Source organism: Dipodomys spectabilis, unplaced genomic scaffold (genome assembly GCF_019054845.1).
Source record: "Dipodomys spectabilis isolate Male_0828 unplaced genomic scaffold, ASM1905484v1 ptg000394l, whole genome shotgun sequence".
Lineage (NCBI taxonomy): Eukaryota > Metazoa > Chordata > Mammalia > Rodentia > Heteromyidae > Dipodomys > Dipodomys spectabilis.
In genome coordinates this window covers 428,356-454,759 of record NW_024871071.1, presented here as the reverse complement: position 1 = coordinate 454,759, position 26,404 = coordinate 428,356, and the positions used below count along the sequence as shown (strand labels likewise).

At 37.4% G+C, this 26,404-nt stretch overlaps 1 protein-coding gene across 4 annotated transcripts in view; it reads left to right on the top strand.

Moving 5' to 3' along the window:
* The window catches only part of Phkb (phosphorylase kinase regulatory subunit beta), a 197,549-nt gene that overhangs the window by 112,072 nt on the left and 59,073 nt on the right, over positions 1-26,404 (top strand). For all 4 annotated transcript variants that reach the window (XM_042667366.1, XM_042667367.1, XM_042667369.1 and 1 more), the window contains one exon: positions 2,301-2,395. In XM_042667366.1, the coding sequence (XP_042523300.1) occupies positions 2,301-2,395 (95 nt within the window). The remainder of the gene's footprint in view (positions 1-2,300; positions 2,396-26,404) is intronic.

Below are 26,404 nucleotides of genomic sequence, written 5' to 3'. Positions count from 1 at the left end.
GTATTCTTTTTGTTTTGCCATTCTTGTCAAAATCTATTAGTCATTAATGTTCTGCTTTATTTCTGCACTTTCAATTCGGTCCCATTGTTCTATATGTCTGACAGTAGTACACTATGTTAATGACTATAACTGCTTCAGACAATCTGAATGCCTTTGTTATTTTTTCTTGCTCAATTTCTCTAGCATCTCAATTACAATGTTGAAAGAAATAATGGGTATGTCTTGTTTCTGACATCTGGGGAAAATCATTCATTTTTTCACTATTGAGTTGGATATTAGCTTAGGGTTTTTTTTTTTAATAGATCATATTGAGGAAGTTCTCCCTAGTTTGTAGGATACACTTTTTGTTATGAAAAGACTTAAATCTTTTCAAACACTTTTTCTGTCTGTTGATGTGCTTGTAATAGCTTTTACCATTTATGCCATTGGTAGACTGTGTTGTAATAATTGATTTAAGATTATTAAGCCATCCTTACATTCATGGGAAAATCTTTCTTGGTCATGTTATATAATCCTTTTTATACATTGCTGGATTTTGTTTGTTAATACTTTCTCAAGAACATATTTTGTCTTCTTTATGTTCAAAAAGTTTGTGAAAGCTTGGTTTACATTTTTTCTTGAACTATTTGGTGGAATTTGCCATAAAGCCATGTGGTCCTGGGCCCTTTGTATGTATACACATGTGAGAAGTTTCAATCACTTTATTTTTACAAATCTGTTATAACTTTCTTTCCATCTTGAGTCAGTTTGGGTGGTCTGTGCCTTTCCAGGATTTTTTTCTGTTTTTATATATGCTGTACAACATAGGACACTTATTTGTTGAAATTATCCTCTTATAATCCTTAGAATCACAATAATGTTTCTTTTATTAATCATTTAACATTTTGAGTATTATCCCTCTTTCTCTGTGGTATTTTCCCCATGTGGTCGGTAGGTGGCTTGGGTCTAGCAACTGCATTTCTAAGTTTAGTTAACTTTTCAAGATCTATTGTTGATTAATATTCTTGATATTTCTTTATATTCTGTTTCATCAACTTTTGCTCTATGTTATTTTTTCTCTTTTGATTTTTTTGTTCTTTTTGATCCACCACCTTAAGGTAGAAAGATAGAATGTTGATTTCAGATTTTTATTGTATTTAATATAGGCATATTTATAGCTATTGTTTACCTATCAGCATTGCTCTATCAACATATCATTATTTGATACATTGTTTCTTCATTTTCATTCATTTTATCAAAGTCACCTTCTTGGTCTCTCTCTCCCTCCTTCCCTCCAATTGCCCCCCTCCCTGCCCCAAGCAGAGACATAGGATCACATATATGTTAGGCAACTGCTGTACCACTGAACTGTTCCTCTACTCCTGAAAGTCTTTTGTATTTTACTGTTAAATTTCTTACTTGATCTATTGGTTATTTAGAACATAGTATTTAATTTCTTTTTTTTTTTTTTTTTGAGCCAGTCATGCCCTGAACTCTGGGTCTGTGCACTGTCCCTCAGCTCTTCAGCTCAAGGCTAGCGCTCTACCACTTGAGCCATAGCGCCACTTCCGGCTTTTTTTTTCTGCTTATGTGGTGCTGAGGAATCGAACCCAGGGCCTCAAGCATGCAAGGCAAGCGCTCTACCACTGAGCCACCTTCCCAGCTATTAATTTCTATATATTTGTGAATTTCTGAAATTACTGTTACTTCTCATTTTTATCACATAGTAAAACAATGTACTTTTCCTTATTTCAACATTTATTTATCTATTTATTGCTTTAGTTATTTTTTAAATAAGTAGCTGGACACATGACTCAAGAAGTAGAATATCTGTCTAGCAAGCACAGAACCCTGAGTTCAAACCCCAGAACTAAAAAAATAGTTATGTTTAATGTTTTTAAAGTTATTTTTAATAATGTCTTTGTGGTTTGTGTTGGCTAGATTTGGGCCTTGATCCTCCTATCTAAATCTAGTGCATAGCTGTGTTTATAAATTTGAACCATGATGCCCAGCTTGTTGAGATGGTGTCTTGCTAACTTTTTGCCTGGGCTACCTAGAACTGCAAGTGTCCCAAATTCTATTTTCCAAGTTTCTGAGATTACAGGCATGAATGAACATTCTGAGCGCCTCTTTATGTATTTATTCAGGGTTTTTCTGTCCTAGTATATACTGCATCCTGGAGGGTGTTCTGTGGGCTCTAAGAATGGATATTCTGCTTTTGTACAGAAGTGTCCTATACATATCTCTTAAGTCTAATTTGTTTAGAGTATTGTGCTTATATATTTTTATAATGCATATTGCCTTCTTCTTTTTCTTTTCAGCTGATGAGTTAATCAGTCCTAAAGATATTGATCCTATCCAGCGCTATGTCCCACCACAGAATCAACGTAACGTGAGCATGAGGTACTCCAATCAGGTAAGGAGATACTGTACTTTTTAATTTAGACTAATTTAAAGACATATAGGCTTCATTAAAGAGAAAATTTTATTCTGAAAAAGTTTTCTTGTTCCTGAGGAAAATTTCTCCCTGGTTAGTTAAGATTTAGTTGTGGTAAAGGGCTACTTGTTAGCTCGGCACCGGTGGTTCACACCTGTAATCCTAGCTACTCAAAAAGCTGAGAACTGAGGATCACAGTTCAAAGCTAGCTTGAGCTAGAGAATCTGTGACATTGTTATGTCCAGTTAACCTCCAAAAAGCCAGAAGTAGAGCTCTGGCTCAAGTGGTAGAGCACTAACCTTGAGGAAAAAAACAACAAAACAAAACTCAGGGACATCATGTAGGTCCTGAGTTCAAGCCTCAGGACCAGCACCACCACCACTACCCCTGCCCCCAAAAGACTTCTTGTTAGTGAGGAAATAAAAATGTGTCTAAATAAAGTGTTTTCCAGTTAAGCATTTTCATCTTCAGAATGATTAAATTTAAGGGGTCAATTATATTTGGGAGGATACAGTTCATGGACCAGAGGGCTGGTGACAATAGAAGGGATTAGGATCACATGAAATACTTGGTATCTGTCCCCTGAGGAACTGAGACACTGGCAAAGTTGCCCTTAGCAGTTGATAACAGGTTAGAGGAAGGAATAGTTTTTGAACATTTAGTAGCTGTGGATTTAGACTGTGTTGTGTCAACAAAATAAGTGTTTGCGGGATCAGCAAGATTGATGTAGACTGGAGTAGACCCTCATGTATTAAATGATACCAGTAGCGAGAACTGTTAAAGTGAAAATGTTTTGGATTGTGGAAACTGCCTGAGGAGAAAGGAAATGAACCTGAATGTGTGCCTGGGATTCTAAGTAGTTGACATGCATTTAATAAAAATGGTGTCAGCACTTACAGGGGATTTGCTTATAAATGGAATTGTTGCTTCATGTGTGTGTGTGTGTGTGTGTGTGTGTGTGTATGTGTGTGTGTGTCTGTGTGTACACGGTCTCTCTGTCTCTCTCACATACACACAAACACACACAGTAGTAAGTTATTTAATGAGAGAAAAAGAATCCTCTATCACACTATTTCTCTGACTCTTGCTGGTCTTCAACAAAACATGTGATTCTTAGTGGTTTCTAGATTAGAAGTATTTTAGAGACATGTTACTAACATAAAATCTTTCCATTAATATATTACAGACACCTTCCACAAGTCTACTGCTGTGATAAGATAAAAATTGTCCTTTACATTAGGCCATTTTTAGATGCGCATATAGCATTTACATATCATTTCTGTGCTTGTCCCAGTTCTCTATGATGATGAAACCTCAATACTTTTTCTTAGAAAATTAAGTAATAGGTCACAGACTTGCATTATGGGGACAAATGAAAAGATCTTCAAAGGACTTCATGAGCAAAATTTTTATGAACAAATTTTAGCAAAAATTTTTGAACAGTAATTAAGGCATGTGTAAACATCACAGAGAAAAACTAGGTATTCACTGTAAATCACATTTTAAAAACAAACTGGCCAAAATGGTACCCTGTGACCTCTGGTCTTTAGTATACAAAAACATTCACACTCCTATGTTGTGAGTCTCTTACATTTTCTTTAATGATTTCTATTTCTTTCATTCTTTTTCTATATTTATTTCTATAATTTTATTTTAATTAAAACTATAATTTTAATTATATTGTTTTAGAGTCATATCTTGCTATAATACAGATATTTATTACAAGAAGTAACATTTAGAGAATCTTCTTTGTGTGTGTGTGCATGTGTGGTACTAGGGATCAAGTGCTTTATCATTTGCATTACAACTCTTTAACTTATTGATCTACCTCTTCTGTTGATTTTGTAGTCATAGTTTAATTTTTATTCATTCTTATTTGCCACAATTAGTTAAAATGTGAGCAGTCAAATATTTACTCAGGGTATATATGTGAAATGAAACTAGGTAACTTTTTTTTTTTTTGTCTGTCGTGGGTCTTGAACTCTGGGCCTGGGTGCTTTCTCTGCGCTCTTCAGCTCAAGGCAAGCGCTCTACTGCTTGAGCCACAGCGCCACTTCTGGTTTTCTAGTGGTTTACTGGAGATAAGAGTCTCACAGAGTCTCCTGCCCGGGCTGGCTTTGAACCATGATCCACAGATCTCAGCCTCCAGAGTATTTAGGATTACAGGCATGAGCCACCAGCGCCCAGCAGAACTAGGTAACTTAAGGGAGTTGGTGGGGTCAGGATAGATGGGGAGAGAACAATAGAAGAAGCAACATTGACATGTTGAATTGAAATCCCTTTTTATAACTATTTAAAGAAAATTGGGGAGGTAGGAAGGAAAGGGTTGGTAGGGGGAAAACAAAGGAGGGGATAACTGCTCAATAGGAAATATACTCATTACCTTACTCACGTAACTGTAACACCTCTATATAGTATCTTTACAATAAAATTATATCTTAAAAAAGATTTAAATAAAGTATTATGCATACAAACATTAAAAGAGAAAATTTAAAAATGGGCTGGGAATGTAGCAGTGTTGTTTAGCATAGAGTGCTCGCCTAGCTTGCATGAAGCCCTGGTTCAATTCCTCAATACCACATAAACAACAACCAAAAAAAGCCATCTGTATTTCACTATTGCACAAGTGATATAGTGCTAGCCTTGCAAAAGAAGCTTAGGGACAATGCCCAGGCCCTGAGTTCACACCTTGCAAAAGAAGCTTAGGGACAATGCGCAGGCCCTGAGTTCAAGCCCAAAAAATAAAAACAATGAATTTAATAAAATATATATAAGCCAGGTACTGCTGGCTCATGCTTGTAATTTTTTCTACTCAGGAGGCTGAGATCTGAGGGTTGCAGTTCAAAGCCAGCCCAGGCAGAAAGTCCCCATGAGATTCATAGCTCCAGTTAACCACTCAAAAACCAGAAGTGGCTCAAATGATGGAGCCCTAGCCTTGAGCATAAAGAGACTCAGGGACAGCACCCAGGTCCTGAGTTCCAGCCCCACAACTGACAAAAAAAAGAAAAATATATATATATATACACATATGAAGTACAGATCAACAGGAAGTTGCAAATAAATGTCTAGGGCATACCCTAGATATGAGCCCTTCACTTAGCAACGAAAATGGAAATTAACATTGGGATAATACATATAATTTACATTTTACATCTAATTTTACATAATACATCTAATTTACATGCCCACAGTGTGTAATTGTGTGTGAGTCTGTACATTTTTGTCATGGGTAGCTTTGTGTAGCCACTACCAGAGTCAAGTTACTTACCTGTACTATTACCATGTTACCATAAGTTTACACTTACACAACCATGCCCACCCCTTCACAGTGTTATGACCTGGGAGCAAAACCATCACCTATTAGTAAGTCTGCAAACCCTCAAACCTCCAAAGGGACAACCTTGATCTTTATTCTCCTTCCTCCTTCTGGTCAGGCCTCTCCTAAGGCTTCTTGCCTTCCTGCAGGCCTCTTGCTGCTTCTCTCCTTTCTTGGACAGGGTCTCTCTTCTGTCTTCTCCACTACCACCACCCCCTTTCCGTGGAGCATGCAGCCCATATATGTATATATGGGCTGTGCCCTCACCCCGACTTGAGCTATTCCTCCCATTGGCCCTGCCCCAAGCCTAATGGCTCCTAAACCAAAGAAGGGGGCGGCCTGCGGGGCAATGATGTCAGTGGGGGTGGGCAGGTGGCTTTTGCCCCTGCTGGTTATTACAACCTCAATCATTAACTCCTGGCAGCCACTAATGCGTTTTGCATTAGAATTCACTCATTTCAAAGTGTTATGTAAGTGGAACTATACAACTTTTTGAGATTAACTTTTAACTTTTTTATTCAATATAGTGTCTATAAATTTTCTCCAAGTTGTTATTTGTATACATACTTCATCTATTTTTATTGGTGAACTGTGTACTCGGTGCTAGCTGAGTATACTATTTACAGTGAAGGACATCCTGCAGGTTAAATGAACATTAACTAGTTTCTATGTGTTCATTAGCAGCAGATTAGATTGTGTGATAATTTTGTTTCAACCATAAACTTTAATTAAAGAAATTCATTGAGGTCAAAGTAAATCTCCTCCAGTTGTTGTTTTTTGTTTTGTTTTGTTTTGTTTTAACCATACTATCACTTTTTTTTCCCTTCTGTATATCCTAGCCTTCTTGGTTTTTTTTTTTTTTTCTGTTTAGGGAACTTCTTTTTCACATTATTTCTTGGTAAGCATGGCAGAAACAAGTTTCTTTGTTTTTCTTTGTCAGAGAATGTCTGTATGTTGCCTTCATTCCTGAAGGGCATTTTTTTTTTTTTTGGATATAGAATTCCTGGTTGGCAGTTGGTTTTTCTCAGCACTAAGGAAGTACCAATTCTGTTGGCCTCATACTTTCAGATAAAAAAATGGTCTATCAATTCAAATTTGTGTTTTACTATAGAGAGTTATACACAATTTCTGTGTCTCCTGTGACTTTTGAGTAGGCCAGGAGACACCAAGATCAGCTGACAAGTAAATCTGCCCACTTGCTGGTCCCCCTGAAGAGCAGAAGTTGAGTATACTTGTCATTTCTTCACAGCCACTACAGGTACCAAAATTGTAAAGAACTGGGGGATCACATCTTTTCTGACTAGGGTTGTAAAGCAGATATTAGGTCAGTTCATTGGGACTTTGAAGTTGCTACCAAACTCAGATTGTCCAACTGGTATCCCAGCTGAAGAACTGGGACTGAAGCTTCCCCTGCAGTCTTTGTTCTGTTTCTATATCCCAGTTGTGTACCCAGAGAGAACAGACTTTATTTTATTTCCTTGTCTATGTCTACTTGTTTCATGCTGCAGGCCTTTACAAGCCTGACATATGCAGGATCTCAAAAATCTTATTTCACAGCCATTCCTTAGATCCTCAACTCTATCCATCCCAGCCTACCTTATTTCTAGTTTCTAGTCCTGTCATAATTATCTTGTGAGAACCTGAGGGGCAGGAAGCCCTGCCCCACATTGACATCATCACCACGTACACACTCCAGGCTGTTTGGGGACAGGGTGTCAAAGGGTCGCTTGTGGGGCCCCTCAGGCTTGAGGAGAACCGATACCAGCCTGAGGGGAGACCGGGGCTGACAGAGAGGCCCAGGGAGGCCCAGGATGGCCTGACAGGGGACCTGGGCCTGCAGAGAGGCCTGTGCAGAGCAGAGAGGCCTACGCAGAGCTGAGAGGCCTGTGGAAAGACCTGTAGAGAGTTGGAGAGGCCTGCAGAGAAGCCTGTGGAGATCCGAGAGGCCTGCAGAGAGGTAGAGAGGCCTAAACAGAGCAGAGAGGTCTTGGAGAACCAAGAGGTGAAGCTTGTAGGAAGGAGGAAAAAAACCCTTTCCCCCTTAGAGGTTGCAGTTGCTCTTAGTACTGAGGTAACCTAAGACAGTGTTATAGACCGACTAATAAAATCCCTTTGTCACCTTTAACTGTGCCTCCATGGATATTTTTTCCCTGGTGGATTATTAAAACTGTCTCGGCTATCTTGTTCCTATTTCTAGGTTTTTAGTTTTAATGGACAGTTTATCTTCAGAAGGCTTTTTATGAGTTGTTCCTTGGCTTTTCAGAGTAATTTTTATAAACAATAATGGCTAGCACTTTTTGAGCATTTATTTTAATCAAGTACTTTCAGTGTGTTTGCATCAGTTTCGTATTTTATTATTCTCTCTTCCTCTCAGTTTTCCCTACTTTTATCTTAGCCCTAAACTTTAGTTTACTTTCTATCTATATAATTTTCTTTATTCTAAGCATTTTATATAAATACATAATTTCATATAGTATGTGGTATTTTTGTGACTGATTCACAATATATTTTCAGTGTTCACACAGAATGATTGCCATATTATTATTGGTTTGCTTTTTCTTTTTGATTTTTGGCAGTACTGGAGCTTAAATTCAGGGCCTTGCATATATATCTTTTCCTTTAGAAATGTGTTATCTAACATTTTGTTTTCTGATGACTTTTCTTTTTTCTTAATTGCTATGGACTTAATATTTTATTTATTTTTTAATCTATATAGTCATTTCCCTAGGATATGGAAAGGAATGAGAATCAAGTGACAATGGGCTCCCTCTTCTGTCTAGTACCAGAAGCCTAGGCTTCACTTGATGTGTTGGATTCTTATCTCATTATTTTTAAGGGTCCTTATCTGGTACTGTAAACTATATTTTTCTGTATATATTTTTTAGTGTAAAACTATATACAGATATGTACATAGGGATTAGAGTTACATCAGTACTGTAATGAGTATATTTCCTATCAAGCATTGTTACCTCCTCCTTTGTTTTTCCCCTACTATCCCTTCCCTTCCCGCCTCCCCAACTCCTCCCTGCCTGAAGTTGTAAAGTTGGTTTTCAACACAGTGTCTTGTACATCTCATTGTTACAATGGGTCAACCTATATCCTTATTTCAGCATTTTGTTATTTCCTTTTCTCTCCCCAAAGGAGAAAAATGTAAATATAGATTGCAGGGCACTGGAATCAAATACAGTGAAAACAGGGATTATACCATGGAGGAAGAACATACAGAAGAAACAAAAAAATCACATGGTACATTATAAATACATTAAAAACAACAGTAAGAAAGATTAAACTTCTTGTGTCCCTTTCTTGGGTTCATTTTGGTTAGCATCATCCTATGTGATTATATGTACATAGCTTTTGACCTTTTCTGCTTGTCCTAGACATGTACTAGTTATTGCAAATAAGGGAAATTATGGGACCTATGTGACTTACTTCACTTAGTATAATTTTTTCCAAGTCTTTCTATTTCCTAATAAATAGGGCAGTGTCATTCTTCTGATGGAGGCATAGAATTCCACTGTATTTATATACCACATTTTTTTGATCCATTCATCTACTGAGGGATATCAGGGTTGATTCCATACCTTAGCTACGGTAAATAATGCTGCGGTAAACATAATGTTGCTGGTAGCTTTAGTATGACCTTGTTGTGATCGTTTGGGTAAATGCCTAAAAGTTGGATTGCTAAGTCATAGGGAAGCTCTATGTGGAGTCTTTTGAGGAACCTCCATACTGCTTTCCACAGTGGTTGAACAACTTTACATGCCCCCAACAATTAAGTAGGATTCCCTTTTGGCCACATCCCCTCTAGCATCTGTTGTTACTAGATTTCTTGATTATTGCCATTCTAACTGGGGTGAGGTAGAATCTCAATGATGTCTTGATTTTCATTTATTTTATGGCTAGAGAAGTTGAGCATTTCTTCATTTGTCTTCATTGGCAATTCTTATTTCCTTTTCAGAGAAGTATCTCTTTAAGTCTGTACCCCACTTATTAATTGTGAAGTTATTTCTTTGAGGATTTGTTGTTGGGGGATTTAATTTTTTGAGTTCTAAGTATATTTTAGATATGAGACCCTTGTTCATTGTATGGCTAGTGAAGATCTTCTCCCAGTCTGTGGGCTTTCTATTGATCTTGCTAACTATGTCCTTTGCCTTGCAGAAGCTCTGCAGTTTCATGCATCCCCATTTGTTCAACCTTTCTTTGATTTGTTGTATTTCTGGGACTCTATTAAGAAAATTTCGGCCTGTGCTAAGGAGCCCTAGAGTTTCTCCTATTCCTTCCTGTAATGTTTTCAGGGAATCTGCTTTTATTTCAAGGTCTTTGATCCATTTGGAGTTAATTCTAGTGCAGGATGATATATACAGATTTAGCTTTAGTTTTCTACAGGTGTTTAACCAATTTTGCCCGCACCATTTACTGAAAAGACTGTCTTTCTTCCATTCTATTTTTTTAGCTCCTTTATTGAAGATTAGGTGGCTATAGGTCTATGGGTTCATTTCTGGGTCTTCAGTCCTATTCCATTCATCCTCAGGTATGTTCTTGTGCCAGTACCAAGATGTTTTGGTTACTATGGCTGTTCTTTCTGCTAAGGATTATTTTTGCTATTCTGGTACTCTTATTATTCCATATGAATTTTGGGGTTGCTTCTTCTATTTCATTGAAAAATGAGGTTGGAATATTGGTAGGTATCACATTGAATTTGTATATAGAATTTGGCAGTACTGCCATTTTTCACAGTGTTAATCCTGGCAATCCAAGAGCAGGAGAGGTTTTTTCCTATAAACTATTAGTGCTTCCTCAGAACTTTGGTTATTCAACACTGAATCAAAGAGATTCGTTTGACATTACACAGTTGTGATTACCCTTAATAGTTGCAAGACTAGTAAACTGACCACCGAAATTATTCATGTTATCTGATAAAGTATTATTTGGAAAAATAGTTTACTCCAAACTGTTCACTGATCTATCTTTTTTCTTAGGAAACTATAACACTTTCCCATGTCACACTTGATAAGGGGAAAATGCAAGAGACCATATTAGCCTATCTTATAAATTATACCTCAAGAACAAGTCATGTGGTTTTGGAAGTTGTGTTGTTAAGTTTGCTTTCCCAAATCCCTTTGTATATGGCATTTTACAACATTCTTCTTACTGCTGTAGTATTGGTTACATAACTGACAAAAGCTCCAAGTAGTAAATACACATAATTTTTCTCTGTCTTCCCTTAACTTGCTTTGATATTCGACACTACACAAGAGAAATGAGAAATAAAATAACTGTTGTTGATTGCATTCCTACTTTTTATGCATACTTTATAAAATATTTCATATGCATTCTATCTAATTTTAATGCTTTCCCGAGGTAAATATTATACCCGCTTTACAGATGGATATGAGTTTCAGAGAAAATAGTTTCTCCAGCTTCATATAGTTATCAAATGGCAGAACCAATATATATTCAAGGAAGGAATAGAGGAAGGAAGGGATGTCAAGCATTGGGAAGCATTTATTTTCATAGTTTTATGAAGCATTAACAAGAGAAATACCTGTTTCCTGAATGGCCTACCCAGTGTCACACTACAGGAAGTATTTTCACATGTGCCTCAGGAAACTGATAGTCCTGAAAAAAAATGTTCTGAAATTTTCAGTGCAAAAACATTGTTGTGTCAGTACAGAATATTTGACATTTTTCATATGAAAAGAGTCTATTTCATACTGCATATTTGCCTGTTACCTTAGGGTTAAGCTGAATTCATATATTGAATAATTAGTAAATTTATTAGGGATTTTCTTTTTTCTTATCTGAAGAAAAGTACTTTCTGCAAGCTAGCTAGCATTTCTGAATGGTAACTCTCTCCTTTTCCCTTCTAACTTCACCTCTTGGGGGTCCATCATTTGCTGTTGCCTAGGTAATGCTGCTGCTGGGTGCCCACTGATTATCTAGAATGAGTCTTCCATTGTTCACACTGCACTGCCTCTGCCATATTAATGTGAGGTAATGGATGCTTGCAAACGATTTCTAGCCTTTGCTGCTCTTTCATGCTTGGAAAAGGTCTGATTGCAGCAGAAACTATAAGCAGCTGACCATGGCATTTCACAGATTCATTATATTTTGCATTGCAGTTGGTCACCAGGGACATGATGACTGTAGAAGACATACATTTATAGTAATTGGGAGAGAAGATGGGACTTCTTCTACAGGGAATAGACTTTTTGTGTAATGTGTATTATCTTAATTAGATTACTGAAGATTTCTGGTTAAATGAAAAAAAATACTCAATACCTATACAATTATTTAGGGAATTTCATCTGAAATTGTCATATTTAACGGACATAAACTTATGTTTTTCTTAATTTTTTATTTTTAAATCACTTTGAGAAAATTTGATCTTTTTTAAAGTTTTTTTTTTGTGAAAATACTGTACAGCGGGGTTACAATTACATGGGCAAGATAATGAGTACATTTCTTATCAAGCATTGTAACCTCCTCCTTTGTTTCCCCTCCCCATCCCTTCCAATCCTCCCCCTGCCCCCCGCCACCAAAGTTGTAAAGTTCGTTTTTGACATAACAACTTGTACATCACATTGTTGCAATGGGTCCACCTGTATCCCTATTTAAATGATTATTTTTCCCTTCCCATCCACAGCAGGGATTATACTGTGGGGGAGGGTGATCTTTTTTCTTGAAATAAATAACAACTTTTATATAAACAAACCATTCTACTATCTAAAAGAAGAGTCACAGAAAAAATATGCACATATGAGCATGCTGTTTTAATATCAAGAGTATATGTAGGAGATGCCTTACATTTATGGGTGTTCTGCCTAGCAAAATAACCTATGGTGGCACATTGCATGCTTTTGAATCCACCTTGGGCACATTGCCCAACCTCTATGTACCTTTGTTTCCTCAGTAACATCAGAATAGCCTCACAGAGTGTAAGAATTAAATTATTTGATACAGGTAAAAAGTTTAGAAAATCTCCTTGCTTATAGTTAAGCTTTCACCAATGTTAGTGATATGATTATTTGTATTTTGGACATTCTAGTGGAGATGTTAGAATTAACTGAGGTACATAGTCATTTATATTAAGAAATTGTGCTAGATCATGTGGCTATTGAAATAGATTTATGATCAAAGCTGAAGTTAGGAGAGCAGACCATTCTCAAAAGGCCAGCCTTCAAGTTAAGTCCTTTCTCAGGATATCAGTAGTTAACTTGTAGAGAAAGTATTAACTTTGGGACAGCAGTTCCCAAAGGCTGACTGTCTATTTATCTAGGAGGAGGAGCAAACACATGCATAAATCCAGGTTCTCCTTCAGCATAATCTTGAGAAGGTCTCATATGATCTCTGGATTGAGTAAGACCTTGTTAAACCAACACTGCACTTCTGTCCATGGCTTCCATAATCTAGGTTATTAGTAACCTTTGTGTAATTTTTGTGGAATAGTGTACTCACAAACCAGATTGGAGAGAATGAAAACAATCCTTTATTTGGGAAGGAGCTATGAGATCACCATTTGAAGCCATCTAATACAAAAGTTGATATGATACCAACTCAACCAATGTCTGGATGAGCCTATCATCCTAGGGATGTGGAGAAACACAAATAGGAAGATCCAAGTCCAAGCCTTCCTGGGCATAAAGAAGATCCTGTTTCAAAAAATTATCAACACAAACGGGGATACCAGAATGGCTCAAGTGTTCAAGTACTAAGACTAAGTTCCAACCCAGTAGCACCAAGAAAAAAAGAAAGGAAACATTATGAAAGAAAGAAAGGGAAAAAAAAGAAAAGTGAAGAGATAAGACCTATCTATTCAGGAAACCTGACTTAAGGTTATATGCCAATTCTACGTTAGTGGATACATTATATAACACTCCTGTAATAGGGAACCCAGTAATCCCTTTATACATTCTTACTTCAAATCAATACAGTTTAAAAAGTTAAAAAGGTTTGTTGAACTTAGGTTATTAAAGAAAATTTTGCATGTGGCTTTGTTTTGTTTCAGTTAATCCGAATGTTCTGGAATAGATATCCAATTGGGATATTTTTTTTTCCTTAAACAATTTTAAAAAAACAAAACAAGAAAGCTCAACTCACTTGGCAAAGAAAGTGTTCCTGGGACCAAAAAGCCAAATTTATCAGCAGTCCTGCAAGTGAGGTTGAATACTAAACTGGAGTTCTTATCATTGTAATAAAATAATCATGACCTAAAAACTGCCTGAAAGCCTAGCCTGAATATGCCACAGATCTGCAGAGGTTATCCTCAGGTAATGCTTTCTGTAATCTTTAAGGGATATGAGACTTTCTTATCTTCTGATATTTATACCATAACCAATTAAAATTAGTGCCTGATCAAAAAAAAAATCTCAGAACTGAGAAAAGTTAAAAGTTTAAAAAAAAAAGTTTAAGCACATTTTGGAACATCATTATAATTAACGCTTAAACTTAGTAAAATTAAAAGTTCCAATAATAGGCACAATATATAATGAAATATTTCAATTATAAAATGAAAACTTCTTTCAGTCATGGATGAAGTGCAACGTGGAGAAAACAGATCCAAATATGATCAAGGTTTATAGTCTAAAAGGGGTACAGTATTATGGTAAAGTATAGTTTTAATACATTTATATTCCTGGTGTTTCACTCAGGGTAAATATATATTCAGAAATATAATTAAAGTTATTAACCTGGAACCTACTTCTTATTTTTCTTATTTTGAATCTATTTAGTTTTTAAATATCTATTAATCTTCAAAGAAAAACCATCTAGTAAGTATCATTTTAAGCACACGTTGTTTATCAGTCCATAAGGAGCTGCTCTTTTATTTTTGTTTCTGTATGTATTTTTAATTGTAAACTACTGTAGAGAAGGATTGCAGTTACATGAGTAAGGTGAGAGTATATTTCCTATGGAGTGTTGTTACCTCCTCCTTTGTTTTTCCCTGACCATCCCTTTCCTCCCCACCTCCCCAACTCCTCCCTCCACCCTCCTGCAAAGTTGTAAAGTTCATTTTCAACATAATGTCTTGTACATCTCATTGTTACAATGGGTCATCCTGTATCCTAGAGTTTCTCCTATTCCTTACTGTAATTTTTTCAGGATGTCTGCTTTGACTTCGAGGTCTTTGATCCATTTGGAATTGATTCTGGTGCAGGGTGATAAGGATCTAGCTTTAGTTTTCTACAGATGTTTAACCAATTTTGCCAACACCGTTTACTGGAAAGGCTGTCTTCCATTCTATTTTTTTTAGCTCCTTTATCGAACATTAGGTGACTATAGGTCTGTGGGTTCATTTCTGTGTCTTCAGCCCTATTCCATTGGTCCTGAGGTCTCTTCTTGTGCCAATACCAAGCTGTTTTGATTACTATGGCTTTGTAGTAGAGTTTGAAATTTGGAATTGATATTCCTCCTACACTGTTCTTTCTGCTGATTGTTTTTTGCTATTCTGGTTCTTTTATTGTTTCATATGAATTTTTGAGTTGCTTCTTCTATTTCATTGAAGAATAAGGTTGGAATATTGGTAGATATCACATTGAATTTGTATATAGGCTTTGGCAGTATTGCCATTTTCCCGATGTTAATCCTCTCAATCCAGGAGCCTTAGTTCTGTTTTAATTTCCTTTTTCAGATTTTTAATGTTTCATTGTAGAGGTCATTCATTTCTTTTTTTGTTTTTTAATATATATTTTTTATTATAAAGATTCTGTACAGAGGGGTTACAGTTACATATGCGAGGTAATGAGTATATTTCCTGTGGAGCATTGTTACCTCCTTCTTTGTTTTTCCCCTACCATCCCTTTCCACTTTACCTCCCCAACTCCTCCTTCCACCCTCCCACAAAGTTTTAAAGTTTATTTTCTTCAACATAGTGTCTTGTACATCTTGTTTGTTACACTAGGTCATCTGTATCCTTATTTCAGCATTTTGTTATTTCCCTTTCCCTCCCCAAATTAGAAAAATATATATACACAATGCAGGACACCAGAATCAAATGCAGTGATAAAAGGGGTTATACCATGGGGGAAGAACATACAAAGAAACAAAAATAAATCATATAGTACATTATAAGTGCATTAAAAAGAACAAGAAAGATAAAATCTCTTGTGTCACTATCTTGGGGTTCATTTCAACTAGCATCAGGTTATATAGTCATATGAACGAAAAAATCTTATATTAAGTGAAGTGGCACACTCAAAGAAACTTATGTCCCATGATTTCCCTTATCTCCAATAACTAGTATATGTCTAGGACAAGCAGAACAGGTTAAAACCTTCATTTTAGTTAAGCTAAATCCTAGGTATTTTTTTTCCCTGAGGCTATTACAAAAGGAGTTGCTTTCCTGATTTCAGTTTTGCTCTTCTCATTATTTTCATACAGGAAAGCCATTGATTGGGGGTGGTGGGGTTAATATACCCTACTTGCTACTTTGCCAAAGTTTGGAATTGGCTCCAATATGGCTTGGGAGTGGAGTCCATGGTATTTTTTAAATACAAGAGCATGTCTTCTACAAAGAGGGAGAGTTTTACTTCATCTTTCCCTATGTGGATCCCCTTTATGTTTACAGCTTGCTAGGCATTCTAATACTAAATTGAAGAGTGGAGAGTGGACATTCTTGTCTCATTCCTGAGTTTAGAGGGATTGGCTATAGCTTTTCACCATTAAGTATAATGCTGGCTGAAGGTTTGTCATACACAGCCTTTATTAGATTGAGGAATGTTCCATGGATTCCTCGTTTTTTGTTTTTTGGGTTTTTTTTTATTATTGTGAAAATACTATACAGAGGGGTTATAATTACATGGGCAATATAGTGAATACATTTCTTTTCAAGCATTGTTGCCTCCTCCTTTTTTTCCCCCATACCATCCCTTCCCCTCTCCACCCTTCCTTCCCCTCTCCACCCCCCACCCCCACACCCCTGTACCCCCAACACCCCTCACCCCACCAAAGTTGTAAAGTTTGTTTTTCAACATAACATCTTTTTTTTTTTTTTTTGTCCGGTTGTGGGGCTTGAACTCTGGGCCTGGGCGCTGTCCCTCAGCTCTTCAGCTCAAGGCTAGCACTCTACCACTCAAGCCACAGCGCCACCTCCGGCTTTTTTCTTTTTGCTTATGTGGTGCTGAGGAATCGAACCCAGGGCCTCCGGCTTGCAAGGCAAGCGCTCTACCACTGAGCCACCTTCCCAGCCCTCGACATAACATCTTGTACATCTCGTTGTAATGGGTCCACCTGTAACCCTATTTAAACAGCTTGCTTTTTCCCTTCCCCTCCCCAAATAATATCAACATCAAATACAGTGAAAGCAGGGCTTATACCCTGGGGGAGGTACATACAAAGCAACAAAGAAATCATCTTACAAATATGTTGGAAATAATCGCAAGAAAGAAAAAAGCATTTGAACCCTTATCTTGGGGTTCATTTCGCTTAACATCAACTTGTCTGACAGTTTCTGTTTGTCTCAGACATATACTAGTTATTGCAGATAAGGGAAACCATGGGACCTATTTTTCTTTGGGCTTGGTTTACTTCACTTAATATAATTTTTTCCAAGTCTTTCCATTTCCTAACAAATGGGGCAATGTCATTCTTTCTGATGGAGGCATAGAATTCTATTGTATATATATACCACATTTTCTTGATCTATTCATCTACTGAGGGGCATCTGGGTTGGTTCCATATCTTAGCTATGGTAAATAATGCTACAATAAACAGTTGTGCTGGTAGCTTTAGTATGGTCTTGTTTGTGATCAAGGATTCCTTCTTTTTACAGAAAGGAATGTTGGATCTTGTCGAATGCTTTTTCTGCATCTATTGAGATAATCATGTGGTTCTTATCCTTGCTCTTGTGGATGTGATGAATTATATTGATTTGTTTATATTGAACCAATTTTGCATCCCTGAAATTAATACTGATTGATCATGGTGTATGATTTTTTTGATGAGTTGCTTAACTGGATTGGCCAAAATTTTGTTGAGAAGTTTTGTATCAATGTTATCAAAGAAATGTGTCTATACTTCTCTTTCTTTGATGAGTCTCTGCCTGGTTGTGGGATGAGGGTTATGATGGTTTCATAGAATGAGTTTGGTAGTGAACTTCCACTTTCAATTTCATTGAAGGTTTGGAGGAGTATTGGTGTGCGTTCTGCTTTGAAGGCCTTGTAGAATTCAGCTGTCAATCCATCCAGTCCTGGGTTTTTTGGATGGACAATTTCTTATTGCTTTTTCTATTTCAGTGCTTGATATGGGTCTGTTAACTTGGTTTAATTCATACTGGGTTAGTTTGGGCATGTCAACATTTGCTAGAAATCTGTGTATTTCCAGATTCTCAAACTTCTTAGCATAAAGGTTTGAGAAGTATTCCCTTACAGTGTTCTGATTCTTGGTTGTTTCTGTGGTGATGTTTCCATTCTCATCTCTGAGTTTGTTTATTTCAGTGCGTTATCTTCTTTTTTGCTAAGGTTCTGTCAATTTTTTTTTTTCAAAGGACCAACTCTTCGTTTTGTTGATTCTCTCTGGTTTTCTTTTTTTTTTTTTTTTTTTTTGGACTCTAATTCATTTAATTCTGATTTACTTTTATTCATTTCCATCTACTGGATTGGGGTTTATCTTGTTGCTCTTTTTCAAGGAGCGTCAGGTGCCTCATTAAATTGTTGGTTTCAGATCTCTCCAATTTTTTGTTGTAGGAACTGAGAACTATAAACTTGCCTCTGTTATGTCCCGCTCAAGTATTGTTATGTGTGTTCATTTTTGTTAAATATCATGAACATTTGAATTTTCTTTGTAATCTCTTCCATGACCTACTAGCGGTTCAACAGTGTGTTTTTCAGCCTCCAAATGTTACAGGATTTTCTTTGGTAGATTTTGGTGTTGATTTCTAATTTTATTCCCTTGAGAGAATGCAGGACATAATTTCAGTGTTTCTGAATTCGTAGGAATTTGCTTTGTGAACGAAAATGTTGTCTATTTTGGAGAATGTTCTGTGTGTTGCTGAGAAGAATATGTATTCTGATACTGCTGGGTAAAATATTCGGTAGATGTCTGTTAAGTCTAGTTGATCTATACAGTTGTTTAGCTCTGAAGTTTCTCTGTTGAGTTTTTGATGGGTTGATCCATCCAACATGGATAGTGGTGTGTGAAAGTTCCCAACAATGAAAGTCTTTGTATCTATGTGTGATTTTAGGAAAAGTATTGTTTCCTGGATGTGAGGGAGATCTGGCTGTGACATGTCACCCCATTGATTGCCAGGGTTAATTCGGCTGATCTGGCTATCTAGGCAGGTATCCCCTTTCTCCCTCACCACTCCATGTGTGTTCCTCCCGAAGCTGCATGTTCCGTCAAAGAGGATGACCATCCCTGATAGAGGAGGACTGGTCTTCAGTCAAGAGTATATGAGTGTATGAGTATATGAGTAGCTGTGCTCTTCAAATAAGCTCTCAAGTATTGTTTCTTGGATACATTTATGTGCTCTGTTGTTTGTTGAATTGTAATATCGTCCTGAAGGTGAGATCCCTTAATTATTATGCAGTGACCTTCTTTATCTCTTCTCAATAATTTAATTTTGAAATCCATTTTATCTGATACTAGGATTGCAATCCTGCCTGTTTCCATAAACCCATTGCTGTTTGCTTGGTAGATTTTATTCCAGCTTTTGACTTTCAGGATATGTTTGTTTTTGTTGGCAAGTTGTGTCTCTTGAAGGATCTTGGCTTTTTTATCTTACTAGACAATCAGTGTCACTTAATTGGAAAGTTATGTCCATTCATATTGAGAGTTAGGTCTGAGAGGTTTTTGGTAGTTCCTGCCATGTTATCCACTTTCGTGGGAGCTATGCCAACTGGGTTCTTCTTATGATTTTTGGATTCTCTGTTTGGGGACTGTTTCTTTGCCTTTATCACAGTCTTGTTGGTTTTCTATGTGTAGGACATCTTTAAGTATCTTTTGTAAGGCAAGTTTTGTGGAGATAGGTTGTTTCAATTTTTCTTTGCTATGGAAGGTTTTGATTTGTCCTTCTGTTATGAAGGAGAGTTTAACTGGGTACAGTATTCTTGGATGATAGTTGTTGGTCTTTTGGACATGGCATAAATCATTCCAGGCTTTTTTTGCTTTCATTATCTCTGCTGAGAAATCTGAAGTTATTCAGATTAGTTTTCTTTTGTAGGTGATTGATCTTTTCTCACTGACAGCTTTAAGGATCCTTTCTTTGGTCTCATTTGATCCTGTGTGGATTAACAGTGTGATGGTGGGATGTCTTGTCCTGGTCTGGTCTATTTGGGGGTTCTGAAGGTTTCTTGTATCTGAATGGGCCTATCTTTTTGCGAGTTTGGGAAGTTCTCTGCTAGGATCCTGTTAAATAAATTTCATAGACCTTTATCTTCTGTCTCTAAGCCCTTCTGCACACCCATTAGCCTTAAATTAGGCCTTCTGATGGTGTGGTCTAAATATTGAATAGATCTATCATATATCTTGTCATATATCTATCATATATATTGTATATCATATATCTTATCTTGAATACTTGTCCTTTCTCTTCAGTCCCAGAGATTCGATCTTCCAATGGTCTCACCTACTGTCAAGACTTTCTTCTTTGTTTTTCATTTCCTTTCCTTCTAATTGGCTAGATTTGATTGCTTCAAATTCTTTGTGGAGTTTTGTTTTAGATCTTGTATGGACTTCTTTTCTTCCTTTATTTGGTTTTCATTGTTCATTCTCCAATCCCATAGTTGATTGAGTATAATTGGGTCTCCCTTTCCTTCCGTTGGGCTTCATTCAGCATTCCCTTTGTGGTCTCCATGGAGTCCTCCAGCTTTCTGTTTGTAGACTCCCTGAATGCCTCTACTAATCTTTGTTTATTCTCATCCCACTCACGCAATTCCTGTATTAATATTTTATTAGCTTCCTCGTGCTCATGAAGTTCTTATATTACTCTTTGGTTAGCCCCACCAGGCTCACAAAGTTCCTGCATTAATTTTTGGTTAGCCTCATCATGCTCACATATTTCCCTATCACTCTCATTCAGCAATACTGTTTGTAAAGGATATTGGGAACTCTCCTCTGGATTATTCATTAACTGCTCTGTTTCCTGATTATCATGAGTAGAAATTGAGATTCCTGGACTTCCCATTTTTCTTGTACTTCTCCGGCTTGTTCTGCCTATTTGGGTATGAAAGCAAAAGCAATTCCGTGCTAGAACACTATTTTAAGGCAAGCATCAGCCAGAGCCCTGGAATTGCACAGAATGTTTGATGCAGTCAAAATGAGTATAGATACAATCTAGTTCAACAGGTACAATCTATTCTATAGCATACAACTATGGATAAGAAAGTCAAAGAAAGAGTTAGCAGACCAGAAATCAATAGGGTTAGGGAGAATTATGGGGAGAAAATAAAATTAGAGGAATGTGTGTAAGGAGAAGGAGAGAGGAATTCAAAGAGAGGGGAAGGATAGAAGGAAGGGAGAGAAAGGAAAAAGGAAAAAATAAAAAATTTAAAAATAAAACTTAAAAATCTTATAAAGAAATAATACTATAATTAAAGGAGTTAAGCCTGAACATTTGTGAAATGAATAATTGATATCTGATTTAAGTATGCACACAATGCAGGATAAAGTCTAATTATCTAAGATGGGTATATATCTGGGGATGAACAAAATAACAAGTCACACACACACACACACACACACACACACACACAAGATCAAAAGGGAAAAGAGTAAAAAAAATTTTTAAAAAGACACACACCTAAAATAAAAATGATGTAAACATAGGAAAAATATTAATTTTTTTTTTTAAATCAAATTAGGTAGACAAAAGTGTTCTCTGAATTTTTTTTGGGGGGGGGGAGGGATCTTGAGTCTTCCCTGTGTCCATAACCAGTCTCTCGGTGGAGTCTCTGCTTGTGGTGTTTTGTTTTCCTGTGGCTTGATTGCTTTCTTAAATCAGTTTGTTCAAGCAGGCAGAAAGAAGCTCTGCCTTACCAAAGGCCCTCCTACCAGGCTAGTTCAGTGGGAGGGAGATCTGCCTTGAGTATCACAAAGGAGGGAGATGGATGGCTGTTTCCTCACTTGGAGTTGCTGTGATGGGGCTAGGTTGTGGGTAGGGTTGAAACCTTTCAGCAATCAGTAGCTTTTCTCTGAGGGGCTAGCTCTTGAGACATTCACAGCCCAGCCTTGAGCCATTCCCAGGAATTATGTTTACTGAGTTTCCATTGTTTTTCTTTTACCCCTCCTGCAGCTGGATCTGCTGCCTATGCTGCAGTGGGGAAGCAGCATCTGGTTCTGTTTACCTAGTGAAGAAAGCCACTCCTCTGGGCAGAGCTTCATCTGCCTGGGAAGGGCAAATTTCCCCTGGGTATAGCTGAGCCCCGAAGGTTTGTTTCCTTTGACCTGTTGAATGGCTCCTATTGTCTTCTTCCAAGGCCTGAGTTACATGCTAGCTGGGTCTTTGACAGTATCAAAGATGGAGTTCTTCTCTGGTGGTTGGGGAGGGGTTGCTTTTCCACCACTGCTCGGTGAGAAGGAGTGATGATGTCTTGGGGTACTCACACCCTTCCCTTGGTTTCCGGGCAGTCCATGGTCTCTGACTGTATATCATAAGCAGGATGAAGATTTCCGTTCCTTGTCAGTTCTTGCTCGCGGTGAGTAAAATCAGCTCACACACTGCCTCTGGTGCCTTGGTCCCAGGCATTCTCTGTTGATATGGCAGCCAAGGCGGCAGCCACCACCCCTGCCGCCAAAGCCGCCACCACTGCCATCACGGACATCAGCAAGTACTGGAATCTGTCTCCTTAATCAAGCTTCCTGGATGTTTCCTCTGTGGCCAAACTCTCTGTACTATGATGGCACAGTTGCTGTGACTCTCTATAGCCTTGGACTTTTCACTGGAACACTAAAACTGGTTTCTGTGCAAGAGCTTGCTTAGCCCTCAGCTTCTCCTCTGCCATCTTCCTCTGGACTCTGAGCTGCTCTTTTTGAATCCAGAAGATTTTGTGTGTGTGTGTGTGTGTGTGTGTGTGTGTGTGTGTGTGTGTGTGTGTGTGTGTGTGTGTGTGTGTGTGTGTGTGTGTGTGTTACTGAGGTTTGAATTCAGAGCCTCTTTCTTGCTAGGCAGTCACTCTACAACTTGAGTTATGTCCCAGTCCTTACTTCGGCTTTAGTTGATTTTCAGATCAGTTCTCATGCATTTTGCTCTGGGATGGCCGGAGCCTTATGATCCACTTATCTACCTTCTAAATATCCAGGATTATAGCTGTAATCCACCATTCTCAGCTTGTTTTAGAGATCAGATTTCAGTTAACTTTTGTTTCACTGGCCTCAAGCTATTGTCTTTCTGATTTCTCTCTCTGAAGTAGCTGGGATTCCAGGTGTGCATGCCACTACGCTCAAGTATCCATATTTCTTCATAATCATACTGTATGCCAAGTGCCGATGGTTCACACCTATATTCCTAGTTATTCTAGCATCGAGATTAGAGACTAGCCTAGACAGGAAAGTCCATGGGACTCTTATCTCCAATTAACAACCAAAGAATGTAAAGACAGGAAAGGAGAGGGGTAGGGGTATGGAGTGGAGGGGAGGCAAAAAAAAAAAAAAAGAAAAATCTAGAAGTGCATCTGTGGCTCAAATAATAGTGGACTAGCCTTGAGTAAAAAAGCTTAGAGACAGCACCCAAAACCTAATTTAAAACCTCAATACTAAACTTAAAAATGATATCAAATCAGAGAAAGGTTGGACAAATGAGATTGCATGAAACTGCAGAGCTTCTGCATGACAAATGACATAGCTAGCAAGATCAACAGAAAGCCCACAGACTGGGAGGAGATCTTCATTAACCATACAATGGATAAGGGTCTTATATCTAAAATATACTTAGAACTCAAAAAACAAAATCCCCCAACAAATCCTCAAAGAAACAACTTCCCAATTAATAAGTGGGCTAAAGACTTAAAGACAGACTTCTCTGAAGAGGAAATAAGAATGGCCAATAGACACATGGAGAAATGTTCAACTTCTCTAGCCATAAAAGAAATGCAAATCAAGACAACATTGAGATTCCACCTCACCCCAGTTAGAATGGCTATAATCAAAAAATCTAGTAACAACAGATGCTGGAAGGGATATGGCCAAAAGGGAACCCTACTGTATTGTTGGTGGGGTTGTAAACTTGTTCAACCACTGTGGATAGCAGTATGAGTTCCTCAGAAGACTCCACATAGAGCTCCCTTATGACACAGCAATTGAACTTTGGGGCATTTACCCAAACCATCACAAACAAGGTCATACCAAAGCTTCCAGCACAACCATGTTTATTGCAGCATTATTTACCATAGCTAAAATATGGAACCAACCCTGAAGAGACTTGGAAAAAATTATATTATGTGAAGTAAGCCAGGCCGGAGAAACATAGGTCCCATGGTTTCTCTTGTTTGCAGTGACTAGTACATGTCTAGGACAAGTAGAGGAGATCAAAGGCTATGTACATATGACCAAATGAGATAATGTTAAGCAACATGTACCCCAAGACAGAAACACAAGTGGTTTTTTCTTTCTTGCTAGTGTTTTGTTGTTGTGTTTGTTTTTTGTCAGTTGTGGGGCTTGAACTCATTTTATAAGAATGTTTTTAGACTCTTCTCTCAAGGGCCTTTCAGTGCCCTCAGTTCCCTCGGTCTTAGGAAAACACTGTACCTTCTCCTTTCATCAATTATTATTCATACCTTGTAGTGTAGAGTCTGGCTGGTTATACCACCACTCTACTAAAACCACATGTAAAATGTTATTAATGACTTTTTAAATTGACAAATCCAAGCAGTCTCTTTTTGCATTTTAGCTGTTTAAAAGACATTTAACATTGCTTTTAAGTATGTCGCACTGTGTTTCTTTCTGACAAAAGTGTTTTGTTACTATGCTTACATAGCCCTTTTTGTCATTGAGATCTCTAATCCTACATCTTAAGGACCTTATATTCTGACTGTACAATAGTCTGACTTAGTGGGAAATCTCTAGATCATGTCAGTAAGAGACCTCGATTCTATTTCTGTGTCTACTTAACTATTGGGTCTGGTCTATTTATTCTCCCTAGATCTCAGTCTGCTCATCCATCACGTAAATTGCTGTTTGTCAAAGAAACCCATCTTTCAAACAAAATCCCTGGTAGTATTACATCATGAAAAATAGTTCAGAGGTGTGGAGACTTCTTCTATCTCTTCATTTGTCCATTATTACCCATTTTTGTTACCAGATAATAAAAATGGTCTCCTCCATCTGTGATATTTTCAACTCAGCCACTTAACCAATCAGTGCAGGCACCAAAGTGTGTGGAGAGGGGAAACATTTGTATAACAAGCAGCTTTACTATACTCCCCTATTTTTCCCCCTCATGACTCTACGTCCTAATTCCTTTTTCTATCTTTATGGGTCCCTTCTTGGTACTATCCCGTGACCTGAGATCCTTTCAAATGACACAGAAACTCTTATGAACGACATGAATCAGTTTTTGGAACCCACATTTTCCCTGTGTACTTCCTCCTCCTCTGTCTTACCTTCATGAATTTTTCCTGAAGTTGCTCTTTACTATTGTGTTTCTATGAGTTTTTCATTATTTCTTGCTCTCTTTATCTACACATACCGTGGGTCCAGGACTCCACCTGGCTTGTATAATTAGTATATCATTGTTTCTGGGAAGTAGGAGAGACCTTGAACACTGTTATTTCTTTAAGACAAACATATAGAGGCATCCAGTTACAGCAAGTGTTTTAGAAAGGAGTAATAAAATTATTTGAAAAATCAATTCATTGTGGCATCGTGAAAGCATTCTCTTCCAAGATAATTGGAGTCATTAAAACAATAGCTGTCAAAAAACATTGCCTGATTTATTTGTTTAAGCATTTAGAACTGCATATTTATGGTCTAGGATTTTTTTTAATTCATTCACTTTCCTTTTAAATGTAAAGCCTAACTTAGGGGGTAAGGGAGCCGAGAGGGAAAAAACTGGGAAAAACTGAGGGAGAGCATGACACTGTTCAAAAAGAAATGTACTTAATACATGACTTATGTAACTGTAACCGGTGTATGCACCACTTTTATAATAAAAATAAAAATATCAAATGCGAAGCCTATAAAGATCACTAATCCATCATATTAATACATAGCCCTAAAGGACCATTCTCTCCCTGGCCAGCTGTACTACCCTTGAGCCACATATGGCTTTTTAACCATATCTGATACGTTATTCCTCTGATATTTTTTCTTAATTTCTTCTGCTTTCCTATTAATTTTTTTCATATTGCTGCTTTGGGTAGGTTGGAAATGTTAGAACAAGATGCCAGGGCATCTCTGTTAGGATATGCATGTGTTCACACTGTAGCCTGTTACTTAGTTCCTGAGGAGAAGTACTGCTGGTGTGCTATCTCCAATTGGAATAGAGATATATAAAGCATTTGCCTAGTTTCTTCAGCTAATGAGGTTTTACTGAAAAATGAGTGTAATGAAAAAAATGCTGAATGTTGGCAAGACCTACTGTAGAAGGGTAATGAGCATAAATGAGTTATGTAAAGCCCCAAAAGCAGAGACACAGAATGTTTCAAATGCATTGCCCTTGAGACAAGACCCTTCTCCAGTGAGATATGAGCCATATTTTTTGCTTCCTTTTTTTTTTTTTTTTTTTGCTTTCTTTCTTT